The sequence below is a fragment of the Colobus angolensis genome, unplaced genomic scaffold (assembly GCF_000951035.1).
Source record: "Colobus angolensis palliatus isolate OR3802 unplaced genomic scaffold, Cang.pa_1.0 Scaffold30, whole genome shotgun sequence".
NCBI classification, from domain to species: domain Eukaryota; kingdom Metazoa; phylum Chordata; class Mammalia; order Primates; family Cercopithecidae; genus Colobus; species Colobus angolensis.
Genome location: NW_012116266.1, coordinates 8,908,674 through 8,925,660, shown reverse-complemented (window position 1 = coordinate 8,925,660; position 16,987 = coordinate 8,908,674). Strand labels below are relative to the sequence as shown.

The window sequence follows — 16,987 nt, the reverse complement described above, 5'->3', positions numbered from 1 at the left end:
GTCCAGGAATTCAAGGCTGCTGTGAGCCATATTCATGCCACTGCACTCCAGCCTGGATGACAGAGTGAGACCCTGTCTCAATAAAAACCAAAAACATTCTCTTGACATCTGTGGTTGAAAACTGACATTTGCTGGTCGAGAGTCTTGCAAAGGGAGTGATATATCTAGGGCCACAGCAGTGGTTCTTAATGGGACGATTTTGCCCCCAGGAGACCGTTGATTTGGAAATATTTTTGGTTGTCACAGCCACAGGGAGAGAGTGCCGCTGGCATCTATTAGGTAGAGGCTAGGGATGCTGCTAGCCATCTCTCCCACCGCTCCCCTGACCCAAAATGTCTGTAGTGCTGGGAAAGCCTGAGTGAGAGGAAAGTGAGAGGAAGAGTGTCTCACTCATCCTGCCACCTCGCTTCTGCTGGAGCTCCTTGAGGGAAGGATGGAGACTCTTCCCTCTGAAACATCCCTGAGCATCTGTCTGCCCCCAGCTGCCCTCCTAAGCCACCACTGGAGATATGAAAGAGGGACTTTCCAATCACTTACAAACCCAAAGAAACATACTATATTTGTCTTCTCATTTCATATCAGTGCAGCAGGAAATATTTTTTCCATAGTGCCTGAAATGTAAACCCTCTCACTACACATTTTAAAGGTCAAATTACATTTTTGTCTCCTTGAGATCAGAAAAACAATTATACTGAAGTGTAGAAAATTGAAGGCTTTGCTTTATCGTCTCTTTTTCATTATAGAATTCTACTCAGTCCTTAGGAGAAAATGGAAAAATTAAGAACCGAAGGTTGTAGCTAATGATAAGCAGTCACTTTCATTAGCCATTCTGTTTCTACCTGAGTCTTTTTCTCATTTTGCAATAAAACCAAATATCGCAGTGGGGACCAGGATTAGGATGAAGATCTGAGACATGTAAAGATAAATACAGTAAGGAATTGTTCCATTAAATGTCTGCTTGGGGGTTCTTCTTCTTCTTTGGCTTCAGCCAGGCAGCAATATTACTTGGTGTTTCTGGGCATACCTGGCATATATCCAACTACTCTGATACCGGTGACATACCCAGATGTGCCAGCCATTGTGTTCTTTAAGCCAAATGAAGCAGGTCTTTTATATATCTTACAGTGCCGTAGTGGTTGAACAAATACTTATTGGCCATTTCATTACTCTGTCTTAATTAGGAGAATCACTGGAATTGTGGCACTATATATACTTTAACAGGTGGGCATAGGAAAAATACGTGTTAGGCGAAACAGATCCTAGGATCACATCTGTGTCACAGAATAGATGCTGTGGCAACAAGCAAATTTGGGTTTTGAGTTCAGTCACATGGAAGATGTTGATACAAGTATGAAGAATGAGTCAAGATTCCATTGTTAAACCAACGTGGCTGAAATATTGATAGTAAACACTCCTGGTGTGCGCTGAGAGTATCTGGGGTAGGATAGTGTAGTTGTACGGTAATAAGATGATGCTTTTCTCTGTGCCATTCAACACGGCATGTTTATAATAGGATTACCAGTAGGAAAGCTGCCTTTAGGAGCCTTTTCAGCCACTTAGCATTGTTACATAATAATTTTTAAAAGCTTTCAATTCCATTTTTAATTATCAGGAATGTGTTAAACATTTACTAAATTTTGCCAGTTCCTTAGATTAAACGGTTAGTGAAGACAAAAATCAAGAGTTTGGCCAGCTAGAGCAACATCGGGAGACCTCATCTCTACAAAAAAATTTAAAATTAGCCAGATGTGGTGGTACGGTCCTGTAGTCCCAGCTACTCAAGAGGCTGAGGTGGGAAGATCATTTGAGCCCCCAGGTTGAGGCTGTGTAAGCTGTGATCATGCCATTATACTGCAGGCTGGGCAACAGAGAAAGACCCTATCTCAAAAACAAACAAATGGCTGGGCACGGTGGCCCACACCTGTAATCCCAGCACTTTGGGAGGCTGAGGTGGGTAGATTACTTGAGGTCAGGAGGTCGAGACACAACATGGCTAAACCCTGTCTCTACTAAATATACAAAAATTAGCCAGATATGGTGGCGCATGCCTGTAATCCCAGCTACTCAGGAAGCTGAGGCAGGAGAATCACTTGAACCTGGGAGGCAGAGGTCGCAGTGAGCTGAGATCACACCACCGCACTCCAGCCTGGGTGATAGAACAAGACTGTTTAAACAACAAAAACAAAACAACAACAACAACAACAAAAATCGTAAGAGTTCAGTGTGGTTTTGGTTTTGTTTTCTAATAAAATCAAGAGTTTCTATTGTGTTTTTTAATGTTTTGTTTTAAAAGACATTTAATAAAAGGGCTGTATCTCTTTCTGCTCTGGAAATGAATACAATCCTTTCATTGATCAAAATCTATACAAACCAGACTTTCTGACTAATCCCTTTCCTTCTCATCAAGTAGTTTTTCTAAGTGTTCACCTGCTTGTGACTTGCACAAAGCACCACAGAAAGAAAATTAAACAAACTTTTTTCTCCCCACACCCAATATTCAATATTATGCCAGAAGTTAAAGGAACAGAGAGTATGGGGGTGAACATTTACTTGCAAGGGACACCAAGAGACAATAATGGAAGAGGCTAATAAATATATTTATGCCTCAAGAGAGCCATGTGTATGGTTTCTGTTGCTGTCTAGCTGACAAATTGCCCAAAATGACTCCTTTTCCTCACTCTGCACCAGTCCAATAAACCGAAATAAGCTCCAGGATCTATTCTGAAATTGTGAAAAGGGCAAATACCCATATTACATGGAGAGACTCAAGGTTCCCATGACTTTGTGACTAAAGCAAGTCCCTGTGGTGCAGTATATTTCAAATTTTGCCTCGTTTGTGAATACGTGTCTTTCTAAATAGGTGTAGCTCACTCTTTGGAAGTGAACGCTCCTCTTTTCCTATTTTCTTTCCTCCCTGAGGTTTTTCTCTACAATAGATGTTTCCCCAGGGCCTGCCTTTGCAAGGACTGAATGAATCAGTTGACATGAAGGAAGACCAGGTTGATAAATACAAAAAGTACTGAACTGGCCTTTTCAGTTTAGGTACAGTCCCCAGGAAACCAGCATAAATAGCACCTCGTATTAATAGGCTTCCTGAGCTCCATGTGTGGATTACCTCCATACGTTATGTCAGCCACACACTTGGCACTGGCAGTCAGCTCTGCCGGCACTGCAGCCTTCTTTGCAGAATAAAGGCCCGCAATAAGAGCTGGAAGACAAGAAATTGATTCTAATTTCAGCCTGAAATCGGAGAAGATTTCTGAATCTTTTCAGCAGATGAAAGCTTACCAATCAACCAGCCTGGGAATGTACTTCTGAAAAGGAATTGTTTGTTTTCATCATAAAATAGAAAAATAAAGAGGAAATAAGCAAATTGTTCTATCTACATATTCCCATAGGATACATAGGATTCTTTTTTAAAAAATATATGCCATACGGTCTATTTTCACTAGAAAAAAGAAGATGAATTTGTTCTTATATATTAGTATAAATATAAAATACATTATAATACTGAAAAGTGAGTCCTAAATTACAATTTCATACTGCATCTTGGAGCTTATTTCTGTTTTTGGACTGGTACAGTGAGACTAAGGAGTTATTTTGGGCAGTTCGTCAGCTAAGTCAGCAACAAATCGTATAGAAAGACTGTACGTGAAGCCGATAAAACAGAATTCGTTATATGTATACTACATGCTGCTTCTAGTGACTATAAACTCTTGATTCTTACCAGGCCGTATTCTAATAAAAGACACATTTTCCAAGGTTTATTAGCCACTTAATTAGGAGGCATGGGATGTAGAGTTAAAATAAGGTTTAAATCTCATCTCTACATATTCTAGCTCTGAACCTGGTTGAGTTTTTTTAACTCCTTCACAGCTATAAAACAGGAGTACTGTTACCACTTTCTAGGGGTTTTGTGAAAATTCATACACAAGTAATGCATTTATCGCATCATTCTAGAACATCGCAAGCCTGGCCCATAAGAGATGTTCAGTTAAGGTTGATTCTCTTCCAGAGTAGCATTTGGGAAATTTCCTTTCCTCTACACCAAGACACTGGCGATAAGTTATCCCTCCCAACTTTCTGTTTATTTAGCATGCAGTGGATTCCAGCTATGGGATAGGAATGGTTCATCACCACTTTTACGTTTTACTGCTTGATGAAGAGAGAAGTAAGACAAAGGGACTCCCAGTTCTGAATGTCACATTTGCCACCAGAACAGCTCCCCTTCCCCTTTCTCGTCTTGCCACACCTTCTCTACCTCTCTCTTCCCCTTTCTTCATTCATCCACTTAATAGATAGATGAATGTGTGTCAAGCCACTACTTCTCAAACATTTGAGTGCACGAGGAGCATCAGGGCCCCATTCCCAGATATTCTGATTCCATGGATGTTGGGTGGCACCCAAGAATCTTCCATTCAGTGAGTGCAGTGAGTACAAATGTAGGTGGTCTGCAGACCACACTTGAAGGAGCACTTCTAGAAAGACTGAGGGATAAAGACAAGTCTTTTTCCTAAAAAAGCCCATGCACTGGTGGCTGCAGATGTAAACAAGCTGAAATGGAGCTAGGGGAAGGGAAAATCAGCTCTGCCTGGCTCATTAGGATAGGTTCCATTGCAGAGGTGATCTTTGAGCAGGATCTTGAAGGAAGACTAGAAATTTGCCAGATGGAGAAGGAAGAAAGAAGACTCCATGCAGAAGAAGCAACACAAAGAACCAGAGGCACGAAAGAACATAATGTGCTCAGGGAGAAGTACCCTCCTTCCATCAATAATGATGGTCTCAGCTGGGCACGGTGGCTTATACCTATTATTCCAGCACTTTGGGAGGCTGAGGTGGGAGGATTGCTTGAGGCCAGGAGTTCAAGATGAACCTGGACAACATGGAAAAAACCTGTCTCTACCAAAAAAATACAAAAATTAGCTGGGTGTGGTGGTGTAGATCTGCGGTCCCAGCTACTCAGGAGGCTTAGGTGAAGGATCGCCTGAGCCCAGGAGGCAGAGACTGCAGTGAGCCAACATCACACCCACACCACTGCACTCCAACCTAGGCAACAGAGCCAGATCCTGTCTCAAAAAAAAAAAAAATTAATAAAAATAATGATGGTGGTCTCCATCAATAAATGAATTTTGAGCACATCCCTCTCGAATCAGAAAGTTCATTTATAAATTATACATGTGTACTACTGTTAATCTGTATACTAAAGATTAGGAAAGCCTACTTAGAATAAAAAGTGAGTACATAAAAATTAATATTGTATTCGTGCTCCACTTTGGAAGCCTGGACTAGAGTAGGGCCTTACCATGGGCAGTAACAGCACCTGCGATTGTGGGGAAGAGCCTTCTAGGTCAAAAACAAGAAGAGCCCCTCCTCTCCCCTTTTCACACGAGAGCCTGCCTGGAGGCCAGGAGCAGAGGAGGCTAGGCCTGGCTGCCTTGGGTTGAATGTGGGCCAGCATTTCTGGCACTTCTTGTTCCATATCAGTTTCTTCCAGTTTCTGTTCCTGTTATTTATGTTCAGCAATCATGATGACATCTACATAAATGCCCTTCCCCTTGCCCCCACTGTGTTGTTTTTTTTTTTTTTTTGGAAGGAAATACAACAGTGATCAGAGTGGTTGGCTCTATTCTTGTGCTTGAGACAAAGGGGCATTTTGCTTTATTTTGTTTTATTTTGAAATTTGTTTCATTTTATCCTGCTTTCTAATATTTTCCAGTTTTTTAGTAGAGATGGGGTTTCATCATGTTGGCCAGGCTGATCTTGAACTCCTAACCTGAGGTGATCTGCCCACCTCGGCCTCCCAAAGTGCTGGGATTATAGGCATGAGCCACTGCGCCCAGCAGATGTAACTTTAAAAGGGGAAGCGGGGGAGTCAGCATTTTTATAGTCAAAGAAACTGAAATACAGTCAAGTTACTTTCCCTGAATAGGGATCTCCATGAAAAAAAAAAACTGAACTAATAAGTAATTAGCAAAGATAAAAATTTCTATTGTTCATCAAAGTCATGTATAATTTCTAAACAGAGGAATATAGACTTTTAGTTGAACATTTGATGTTGTGGGATTTCCATACTATGGGATTATGCTATTCTGTCATTTTAAAAATTCCAATAAGAAAAAGAAATCCCTGTGTATTTTTTTAAATTAATTATGTCCTTTTTGAAGAACTCCAAAATATTACTAATGTTGAGAATTAGTCTTTATACTAAATCTGTGTGTCTCATTCCAGAAATGCACCTCAGACAGTACGATGAACAATTTATTAACCATGATTTCAAATCATTGTATGATTCCAACATAAAATATGCAGACTAAGCAATATTAACACATTGTATTGCCTCTCATAAAAGAAGTAGAAATAAAATGTCAGCCTGATTGGCAATTGGGTGTAGTCATTGACGTTCATTGACAGTCAGATGGATTTTGACTTTGCTTTGTACGTTGAGTGTGGTTCATGCTTGAGGCACCCCCACTGTATTTCCTGGATGGGCATGATTAGTAGGCAGTCTTTCAAAGGGTTGTGTGCTAAACCCCAGTCTACATGCTGTGGACATGTATGTTGGGTTTTATATGTTTACCAAATAACACTGTTAAATCCTAGAAATCTTTAGAAGGACCAATTTGTCACCAGTGCTGCATTTAAGAAAAAAAAATCTATTATTATTTTCCAATTTTGTAAAGAATTCAGGTTGCTGTAAAACCTAAATGCAAATATATAGAGAGTGGAAGGTGACAGACCCGGGAATTCCAGCAGTGTAACAATAAACAACAACAAATAGCCAAGGACTTGATAATGTGCTCAGGGTTAATAATGAGTCAGTGGAAGTGGAGAGGTGCATGGGACAGACAGACATTTCTGGGGTAGACTTCAGAGGATGTAACCATGTGGGAAGTGAAGAAAGAGGAGCCATGGACACTGGGTGAGAGATGACACCAGTAACCAGCATAGAGGGTACAGGAGAGAGGACAGGATGGGGAGCAGAACAGCAAGGCAGAGCCGATAATTGGCAGTGTGCAAGAGCGTGAGTGCCCTTTGCAGTTAGGGCTGCCAGGGTTCTTTATTCCCTGACCCTGGGAATAAAGAACCATACAGTCTTGCTGCATTTGTGACTGTCAAGCCAGGGAAGCATCTTTGTTGACAGCTGCAACAGTTGAGAAATTGGTGAGCTGAAACCCCTGACTAGCTTTGCCCTGGGCCCAAGAATTGCTGGTAATACTTGGGGAGTTGGACTAGAAATGGTACTCATGGGAACAGTACATTATGCCTTAAATGTATAAAGGAAGTTTTCCTGTCTTGCAACTAGTGGGCAAGGGAAGGGGTACAGATGCTCATTTCTAGCTAGTACGGGGCAACTGTAGCTTCCCAGCTCAAGGCCCACGTGGTGGTCAGTGGGCACTACTAGGCTATCAGCCCAGCTGACGTCCCTCTCAGGGGATGTTAGAACTGTTGGTCACAGTTCTTATTCCTTTGCATTAAGAAGGAACAGAGCCCACAGTGGAGAGAGATGATTTTATAGCACTGTTTTCTTTTTAGTGAAAGAAATGGAAATTCTTTATGTACGGAAGCCTGGCTGTAGGGCTTATCAGTCTTTGGCATGCTTTATGCTATTTGGTAGAGGCCAGGAAGGCTGAAATATTCATTAGCATTCATTAGCATCCTTTCTCCCCAGCAGTTCCCTCCTGTTGGGCCTGCCTCCCTCCCCATGCTCCCATCCTGCAATTGTCAGCTTGGCAGATGATGAGTTAAGGAAGCTCCAACTGAAGTACTTTCCCCACAAGAAGTTTCTGCAGCAAAAGTGTCTGGGATCAGATGGTCCCCAGCAATTCCTCTCACTCTAGTCTCCCTGAGGCAAATGCATGGAAGATGGAATGTGGCCTGGTTTTAACTCTTTAACATCTAAGTCTGGCTGTTGTTATGTTACAGATTGAGTTCTTCACCTCCCCTTTGAAATTCTGCTTTCATTCCTCAGTATCTACCAGCAGGTTCTGCTCTACAGCTTATCAACCACAGTGATGGTCCTGTGGCTGCCTCTCTATGGTGGCATCTTTATTTTTTAAGAATATTGGGCCCGACATGACTCACCCAAGCTTCCAAATGAATCAGTTTTGTCACTCAATGCCTCCATCTCCAAATTTAAAGAGCCTTTCACAGGGCAGAAAATGATAAATCTATTACTGCTAAAGAGGCTTTCTGATTCTTTTCATTATTGTTATTATCAGTCCTCTATAGAAAAGAATCAAGACAGTGGAAACATTTTTATAAAATGACACTTTATCTCTGTGATTAACTATATAATAAACTGTAAAGTCTTTTACCATGGTAATCTCCTCCTTACACCTTATTGCTTTGATAATAAAAGCTTTTTTATGGCAACAAAATAAAATTTTACTATCCAGGCAGTTTGGCTAAAATGAGAAGATGTGTTTTTAGAAGGAGAAAGGGCATATCTGAAACATGTGAGGTCCTCGTGGATTTTATGGGCGCTCTGTTTATGTAGAACACGTTTGATGTGCCTGGTGCCCTCCAGAGGGCTTTACCCAACCATTTAGAAAACTTTTAGTGGCCAGTGGAAAGCCAATTAAAGAGTTACGTGTTTCTGTCAAGTACTCAGGATCACTGTGGAAAAGCAAAAACATTCAGAACTTAGCATTTCAGATGATCACTGGTGGGAGAACAAATTTCAGTAATTAAACCATCACAGTTTGCAAACTGTCTGTTTTAACTCAGCCAAACTTTGTGTGTTTGGTGAGTATCGTGACACCTTTACTCATAAGCTTATGTCTCAAATGATTAAATTCCTTCAGCAACCAAAATTATATAAAGTTTTGCATAAATGTGATGTATGTGCAGGCACCACAATGTACTAGTTAGTAAGTTTCATTATTGTTACACCACAGAAAAATGAATATGTTGTCTTCCCTTATATTCATCACTATCAAGAAATTTTTGTTGAGCAACCCATAATAGTCTTAAGATCATGAAATTGAACAGAAGTTTTTAAAAACTCAATTTTTAAAACTGAGTCTCTAAGGAAGTGACGATTAAGCAAAGACCTGAAGGAGGATCAGAGCTGATTAAATGAGGAGAAACAAGGTTAAGCAGAAGAGCTGTCTTCAAGGCAGAGGGAAGGGTTTGTTTCAAGCCCCTGTGGCAAGGAGAAAGCCAGGGTCACTCCTCCTGGGATGTCAGGAAGTTTAGATGAGATCATTCCAGGAAGGCACTGGCGCTCTACCTAGTGTGCCTGGCCTACCATCTGCATTCAGAAAGTGTTCCTTGTGATCAGCTCACATTTTGAGGCAACTGAGGGCTGATACGTGTCTGCAGAGGTGTACCTCGAAAGCAAGTGTGTGACCTTGCAGCTTCCACAGTAGGCATGCGGTTCATGATACTGTCTGTGATTCTTCTGTGACTCATCAACTCCTTAATGTCATTGCTCTCCAAGGAACTCGCTCCTCCCTCCATATCTGGTAACTCTAAACCAGGGCTTTGCCAAGTACCCTCTGTCCTTACCCAGCCTGCAGAGTTGTCAAGCCACACTTGACTGTCCACACATGTCTATCTCTGTCCTGGTACCTCTAAGAAGATTCCACAGATCATGGAAATGGCACCGATGAAATTACTCCCAAAACTGGATGTGACACACCCAGACACCACAGGCTTTGTGGGCATTTAGAAGGATTTAGGCACGGTCTTTCCTATTTGACCTTCTTTTAGTCTGGCACTCACTTGATGTGAGGCTGGCTCCTCGCTGTCTGATAGCCTGCCAAAGAACAGGCTGGCTTTACTACTTCCTCCACATCCACTTCCCACCATTATTCTTCCCTTGACAAGCCTACTGCCTGGAAAGCAAAACCTAAGGAACTCTAAGGTCTACACATTGAGATTCTCAAGGGCAGGCTGGGTTTATCTGCCCCGGGCTAGCCCCTGATCTTGGTTTGCATCAGTTCATCAGCTCCAAGCTGGGTCCTGAGTCAGCAGAGATCACTGGCTTGCCTTTGTGCACATGAGTTTTGAAAGCAGCCACCCATAGATAGCAGAGCTTGAATTACTACGATGCTTGAGGACGATCTTCTATGGAAATACCCAGAGGAATGGAAGCCTGGTTTGATGCCAACTTCACAGGCTCTTTCACATCCTCAAGGGTGTGCATTAAGCAGATTAACAATTTATTGTGTAAACCCTCTTGCCTCCTGTTGCTAGCCCAGAAGGCCTGAACTAACCATTGTATATAAATACCCAGCTTTGTTTAATACGCGTTAGACCTGGGGACATGTATTATACCCCAAATGTCCATCTTGTAAATTCTCTGGGCACAAAGTTATGTTAACAAATTTGATCAACAAGAGTGTTATGATGGTCTTGTAGCTGATAAAGAAATTAGCAAAGGCCCTTGCCCACACCATTCCTCCAACCCCACACACAGGTGGGAGGATTCCCAAGCCTCCAGGGCCTCTGCTTTGCCTGCATTCTGCTCCTCTCCCCTCCACTGGGCATCTGAGGACATGCCAGTCTTGTGTCACATGCAGCTATTTCCCTTAGTGTGTGCTAGGCATGCTGTCCAAACCTGGGGACTCTATAAAGCCTTCTAGTTGATTCAAGGAAGGGAATCTTAATTTCTTCTTCTTGCCATTGTCATTTTTTTTCCTCTCTATCTGCTTTTCACTATTTCCCCAGTAAGTCCTGGCAGGTCCTCTCACATCCTTCTCAGCTCTCCCACAAAGAATGTCATCGTGCTGACTTTTCTCTGTTCTCTCTTCCCTTTCTGTGAGGGATAAAAATTCAAAACATGTCCTCAAGCAGAGTAGCTTAACCATATATTTGTAGTTTGGGCTTCTGGCTCCGCATCTGTAGATTCTCCCCATATCTCCCCAACAGCATGTCTTGGACAGTCTTTGTTTCTCTAAAGTAAGGTAGAAGTGCCCCTCTCTAAGAAGGTTATACATCACGAAAACACACACACACAGTTGCCTATGTCATGGCTATGTTTGTGAACTTGGCAGAGAAGCTCATAATCACAGGAGCACAAAGCCTATTGACTCAACCTGTCATTTCATACAATTACTGAATATATGCTGGTTGATTACATAGACAGTCTCTGGAAATGCAAGAACTCATCACATTGGAGACCTCCAGGGAGGGAAACTGAGTACGTTGGGACAGAAATGAGATAAAGAGTTCCTTCTCACTGTACACCTTTCCTATCGTGCATTTCCTATATTTGAAACACATGGACATACCTACGTAATGTCAATAGATAACGGACAGGCATCTTGATACGTTGGTTACACCAAAGTAATCATATCCAGTGACCATAAGTCATGTGTGTCATGGGGCTGACTGATGCTGTCTACAGTTGAGGAACTAGGCTTAGAATCCAGTTCTGGAGCACGTGCCATGCACTGTGCAATTAGTCCTTTCCACTAGGGTTTCCTGGCTGGGAAGAGCTGAGTTCCTCAGCACACAGTCCTTTATTCTTCAAGCATTTATGTTGCACAATCTAGTTGAGGAGCCCCCAAACTGCTATAGATACATCCCAGAAGTCACTTCTTACCTTGACAAATAACTGCAAAATTTTTCAGAGGAAATAAGTTTTCAACACACTTTAAATTGCAAAAGTACATCTGATGGAGAAGAAAAAGTCCATGTGATGGAACAATCTGAGAGTAATAAAGATGATAACAGTGTATTGAAGCACATTAAATATGAGTTTATAATTAATATGTATAATTAAAATATACAAACAAGCAAAAAAACTTCTTGATTATGTTTGAAGGATGCTAAGGAACCAACTGTCATTTTGAAAACAAATAAAAGGGGAGAATCAAGCATTCATCCTGCCTTACCTATACAAACTGTACTTCAGGATAACCAAATAATTGATAAAGTTTCTCTTTATGGAAGAATTCCAGGAAATAAATGAAGAAGGAGTGACAGAACGTGAATATCTCAATTTTGCAAACCCTATAAATCTAGGCAATGATCAACAGTGGCTGCTAAGATCATAAAAAAGAGAGATGTCTTTTGTATTTCCTATAAATTTGCCATTTTAGATGTAGAAATCTGATGAAACTCAGTGTGATTTTTTTTCGGGTGGAGTAGTTCATATCGTATACTTCCATCAGCACACACATAATGACACAATACACTTATCAAGTGTTCCTCCTAAGAAAATAAAACCTGAATCTAATCAAATTTCTACATCTAATAACAAATTTATAGGAAATACAAAAGAACAGGCTAAAGAACACCATGGAGGTGTAATCAGCAAAATTCAGACTTTGCACAGCTCTTCAGGACAAACAACCTAAGTTCTTCAACAAATAAATTGCAAAGGGGATGAGAAAACAGATGAGAGGGAACCTCTGGATTAAAACAGATTTAAGAGTCAGTCAACCAATTGGAATGAACAGGGCTTGTTTAGATCCTGGTTTTAAGACACTGTTTAAAAAGAAAAAAAGATTTATGGGACAGTTGGGGAAATTTGAATACTAGGTAGATATCTGAAAACATTAAATTATTGTGAATGTTTTATAGGTGTTATAGTAAATGATTGTGGTCCCCAAAAGTCCTTATATTTTAAAGATATATATTTAATATTTATGACTAAACTAAAAATATAAAGAGAATCTGACATCTGTGCTCACCCACCATGGTGGTTTTCCCCAGGCTTTTCACCCTGCACAGCTCCCTGCCTTTTTGCTGAAACCTCTCTTCACTCCTTCCTACATAAAAATCTGTAAAAGGACATATAAGGAATTTGTCATGATGCATTACTTCTGGGAGGGGAACTAGAGAACTGGGAGTTGGGATGGGATAGGAGAGAAGCAAACTTTGGGGCAGATCATTGTTAGCTTTATGCAGATAATAACTTTTCAAACAACTAACCAAAAAATAAATGAAATATGAGAAAAAGTTCATTAGAACCTTGAGATGCTTACTCGGGAGAATGAGAAAAGCAGAGACTCATGTTGTTGAGCATGTGGATGGATTGGCCCAGATCATATTTCTCAAAGTATGGTCCCAGGACCATCTGCAGCAGAACTGGGCCCATCTCCTTCCCTCCCAGCCAGACTCTCTCAGGGTGGAGCACAGAGACACTGGGAACTACGGTTCTTAAGGACCTAAGTGCCAGCTTTTCAAATACTTATTATATTGTTTTGGAACTTTGGAATGCATAGGACAAAAATATTCCCAAATTTAAATTCAAAGCAGCACAATTCTGAAAGTCTAAAAGACTTTTTTTTAGGTTTGTTGACAATGATTTAATCAGCAGATGTCACTATGTAATCCTTGGGAACATCCCTTCCATGTTGCCTCATTTTTTGGAGAGGCAGAGTGTACTGCTGGCATTGTAACATAGAAATATTTATGGTAATTTTGTATTTTGTTTAATGAAAATAATTTTTCTTTTACTTTCAGTGCTTACTAAAAGTTTATCTTTGATTGAGCATTCTTTGCTTTGTTTTTGTTTTTCCCCAGCATCATTGACAAAGAAGTTTCATTAATGGCAGAAATGGATAAAGTTAAAGAAGAAGCCAGTAAGTAGATGACACATGGTTATTTGATTAGGAGCTTCCCAATCAGAAGCAATCCATAGGTCAGACTGACAATGACACCAGATTCTGAGCAGGGTCCTAAAATTTATACTGAAATTTTGGCTTATGAACTCTGTAACCTTAGGCATGTCACTTAGCCCCTGGAAGCCTCATTTACATCATCTGGCAAAAGTATATAGTTGTAACACTCACCTCATACAGGTGAGTGCATGGCAGGATGGACACTCAGTACATAATAGGTGTCAGCTGAGTTTTCTAAAGTCCAAAGGGATGTTTGTGCACATAAAGAACTTATAGTTAATTGGATTTAAAATGACATTGAATTTAGTGTTAGATTTTAAGACAGTTTTCACTCTTTATAACTTATAAATCTCATCATCATTTTTACTAGTTCTTTTTTAGGTTCAATTAAGTTTATCATATTAAATTTTCCTAGAAAAGTAGTCCCATTTGAAACTTAATTACTTAAATTCCCCTCAACATTTTTAATTACATATATAAATTTAATATATCTGATTTGTCTTAAGCACTTCAGACGTCAGACAAGGCAAACTCACAAACCTAACGAGCAAAGTGTTCCTAAGCTTTTAAGCAACTCTTATAAGATTAATAATTCAAAATTAAAGATACACTAAACAGAGTTGTCTTAAAATACTCCAGTTCTGTTCGTGAACTTCGTCAAATACACTGACACCTGCCAACTTAAAACTGCAAAAGAAAATCAATTCCATATTTTAAATTGAAAATCACAAATCACATTGCTTAATGTACCAAATTCTCTGTTTAAATAATGAACATGCTCAAATTATCTTGATCGTTGCAAAACTTAATCCTAAATTTAACATAAAATATTAACGTTCTGGATTTGACTTGTTTTATTTTCTTTATGCTGATTTCTAAACTTTTCCACTGTGGTAAAGTCACTTGAATCGTAGAGAAGAATTACCATCTTAAATAGACTGAGGCTCATGAGTTGGAAATTTCAACAAAGACAAGATTACTCAGTCAGATTCAACATCAAACCACAAGTGAATGTGCAAGACCCTCTCTTATTGTTGAATTTAGTTTGCTGTGTTAATGGGGCCCCTAAGACCATATTTTTCAGCTGGGATTTAGTTTTACAATCCTTGTCTCCTGGGCATTTTAAATTCCTCATCTTTACCCAAAGATGAATTGGATAAATGGCAGTCTGTGCCCCTAACCAGATTTCAGTGAAATCCCTTTACCTTTGATGTGATGTCTTTCTTTTGCCAGAATGAAAGATCAGACTAGATTCTTCATTCTTTTCTATTTTTCTTGTCTGGACCTAAGCCATAATTCAAGTGTCACTTTATGGAAAATAGCTATCGTTATTTTTGTTACACAGTTTTCTAAATTATTTTGGTATTCATTTCAGACCTCCTTTAGTCAGGCATCTAAGTAATTGTAAGCAACATTTTAGAATTGTGAAACACAGCAAGCTTTGTTAAATGAAACTAATGTGATCCAGGGTGAAGCTATGGACTATTTAGGTAGTTAAACAATCTCTTTGATTGTGAAATTAGTTTATTCTTATGAAATTTGTTGATATCTTCAGTAAAAGTAGATAATATACACTACTTGGGATTTTCCCTACTTCTCAAGTATAGCTTACTTCGGTTGCATGTCCTAATGATAACAATGCTAACAACCAACACAGACACAAATGATCTTGAAGCAAAATAGAAAGTCACTAGCACATCATCACTTTTCTTAGAGGTCAACAAAAGACCTCGGGTTTCATATACTCATTTTTCCTTCTTGAGTATGATAGTGTTTGATGCCAAGACCTGTGGAATTTGGAGCATCTCTGGAGAGCATTCATTTTAAAAACTTATTCAATCAGTAAATACATGGGCTTCCTTGTGTCCAGGATAAACAGCAAACAGACAAATGTAGAGCCTGCACTCACCAAGCTTTCAGGCTAGCTGAAACTGCTAGATTGGCTGGTAGGGTTCACGTAACTTCAGTAATTGGCACAGCAGGTCCTGGTTTTTGAACTACCCTCAGCCCAGGGGAAGCCCATTTGTATGCCTTTGAGGCAGGCAGAACTGAGTTCAAGTCCAGCCTCCATCTCTAACTGGCTCTGTGTCCCTGAACCATGTTGTTGACTTCTCAAAGTCTAATATTCCTTAGGCCCTGACAATGGCTCACACATATAACCCCAGACCCTTTGGAAGACCAGGGCAGGAGGATTGCTTGAGGCCAAGAGTTTGAGATTAGCCTGGGCAACATAGTAAGAACCCATCTCTAAAAAAATAAATTAGCCACGTGTGGTGGCATGTGCCCATAGTTCTAGCTATTCTAGAGGGTGAGAGGGGAGAATCACTTGAGCTCAGGAGTTTAAGCTGCAGCAAGCCAGGATCATGCCATTACACTCCAGCCTGGGTAACAGAGAGAGACCCTGTATTAAAAATAATAATAACAACAACAACAATAATAATAATATCCATCTCAAGTAGTTATTGTAAAGATAAAATGAAAAAATACATGTCAGGCACTTAGCACAGGGCCTGACACAATATGTGTACAAAAAGGGAAGAGCTCTTATTAGTAAATTACCCCAACCCCCCATATTACAATAAAAAAATGGAGGTCAGGGGTTCTATTGCATTTCTCAAATGACAAGCCTATATCCACATTATGTCTTCTCCACAGATAGAAGGAACCATGGAATTTCTCCCCACTAACTACAGAACTGTCTTTACAACCACCATCTTTAACTTGGTTCTCTGTGGTCTCAAGAGTATTTTTCACACTTTACATTTCCTGTACAGGTTATAAACTATATTTTCTCAATTATAACAGAAGCTCCTAAATCTCTCATGGCACCTAACCCAGTGCTGAGAATACTGCAGGTACTTCATAAATACTTGTTAAATGAGTTATTGTAAATAAATCAGTATCTATAGACTGTGGGAACCGATATTAGTGAACAGTCATGTAATTGCAAAAAAGAGGAAGTATGTTCTAGATGAAGAGATCTCACTTTATCAATAATATTCAGAGTCAGCATTTTGAGTATACTATACTAAACACCTCACATATGTTATTCCATGTGTTTCCACAGTAACCCTACAATATGTGATCAGTTCCTACACAGATTTTACAATACACGAAACCAAGTGTGTTGTGGTGCTAGGGTCTCAGACTTCATGTTTATACACAGGTAAGCACAGGTGTCAATTGCACTAGAGATATGGCAAGAAAACATTACTTTGTAAATTTGTAGTAACACAAACAAATTATGAAGTAGAATGCAAAATCACGAGAATTTTTAAGGAATAAAAAGTATTTCAAAAAATACTTTGTGCTTGAAGAGCCACTTCTGTGGCTCCTGGCCCCCACCTTGGGATTTTGAGCATATTTGCTGCTTAGGGTTATTGTTTTGAGAAGCCTTAAGATTTTCTTTT

At 39.9% G+C, this 16,987-nt stretch overlaps 1 protein-coding gene across 5 annotated transcripts in view; it reads left to right on the top strand.

Moving 5' to 3' along the window:
* Positions 1–16,987, top strand: part of SPATS2L (spermatogenesis associated, serine-rich 2-like) — a 172,750-nt gene that overhangs the window by 140,298 nt on the left and 15,465 nt on the right. For all 5 annotated transcript variants that reach the window (XM_011949962.1, XM_011949961.1, XM_011949959.1 and 2 more), the window contains one exon: positions 13,480–13,538. In XM_011949962.1, coding sequence (XP_011805352.1) covers positions 13,480–13,538 — 59 coding nt within the window. The remainder of the gene's footprint in view (positions 1–13,479; positions 13,539–16,987) is intronic.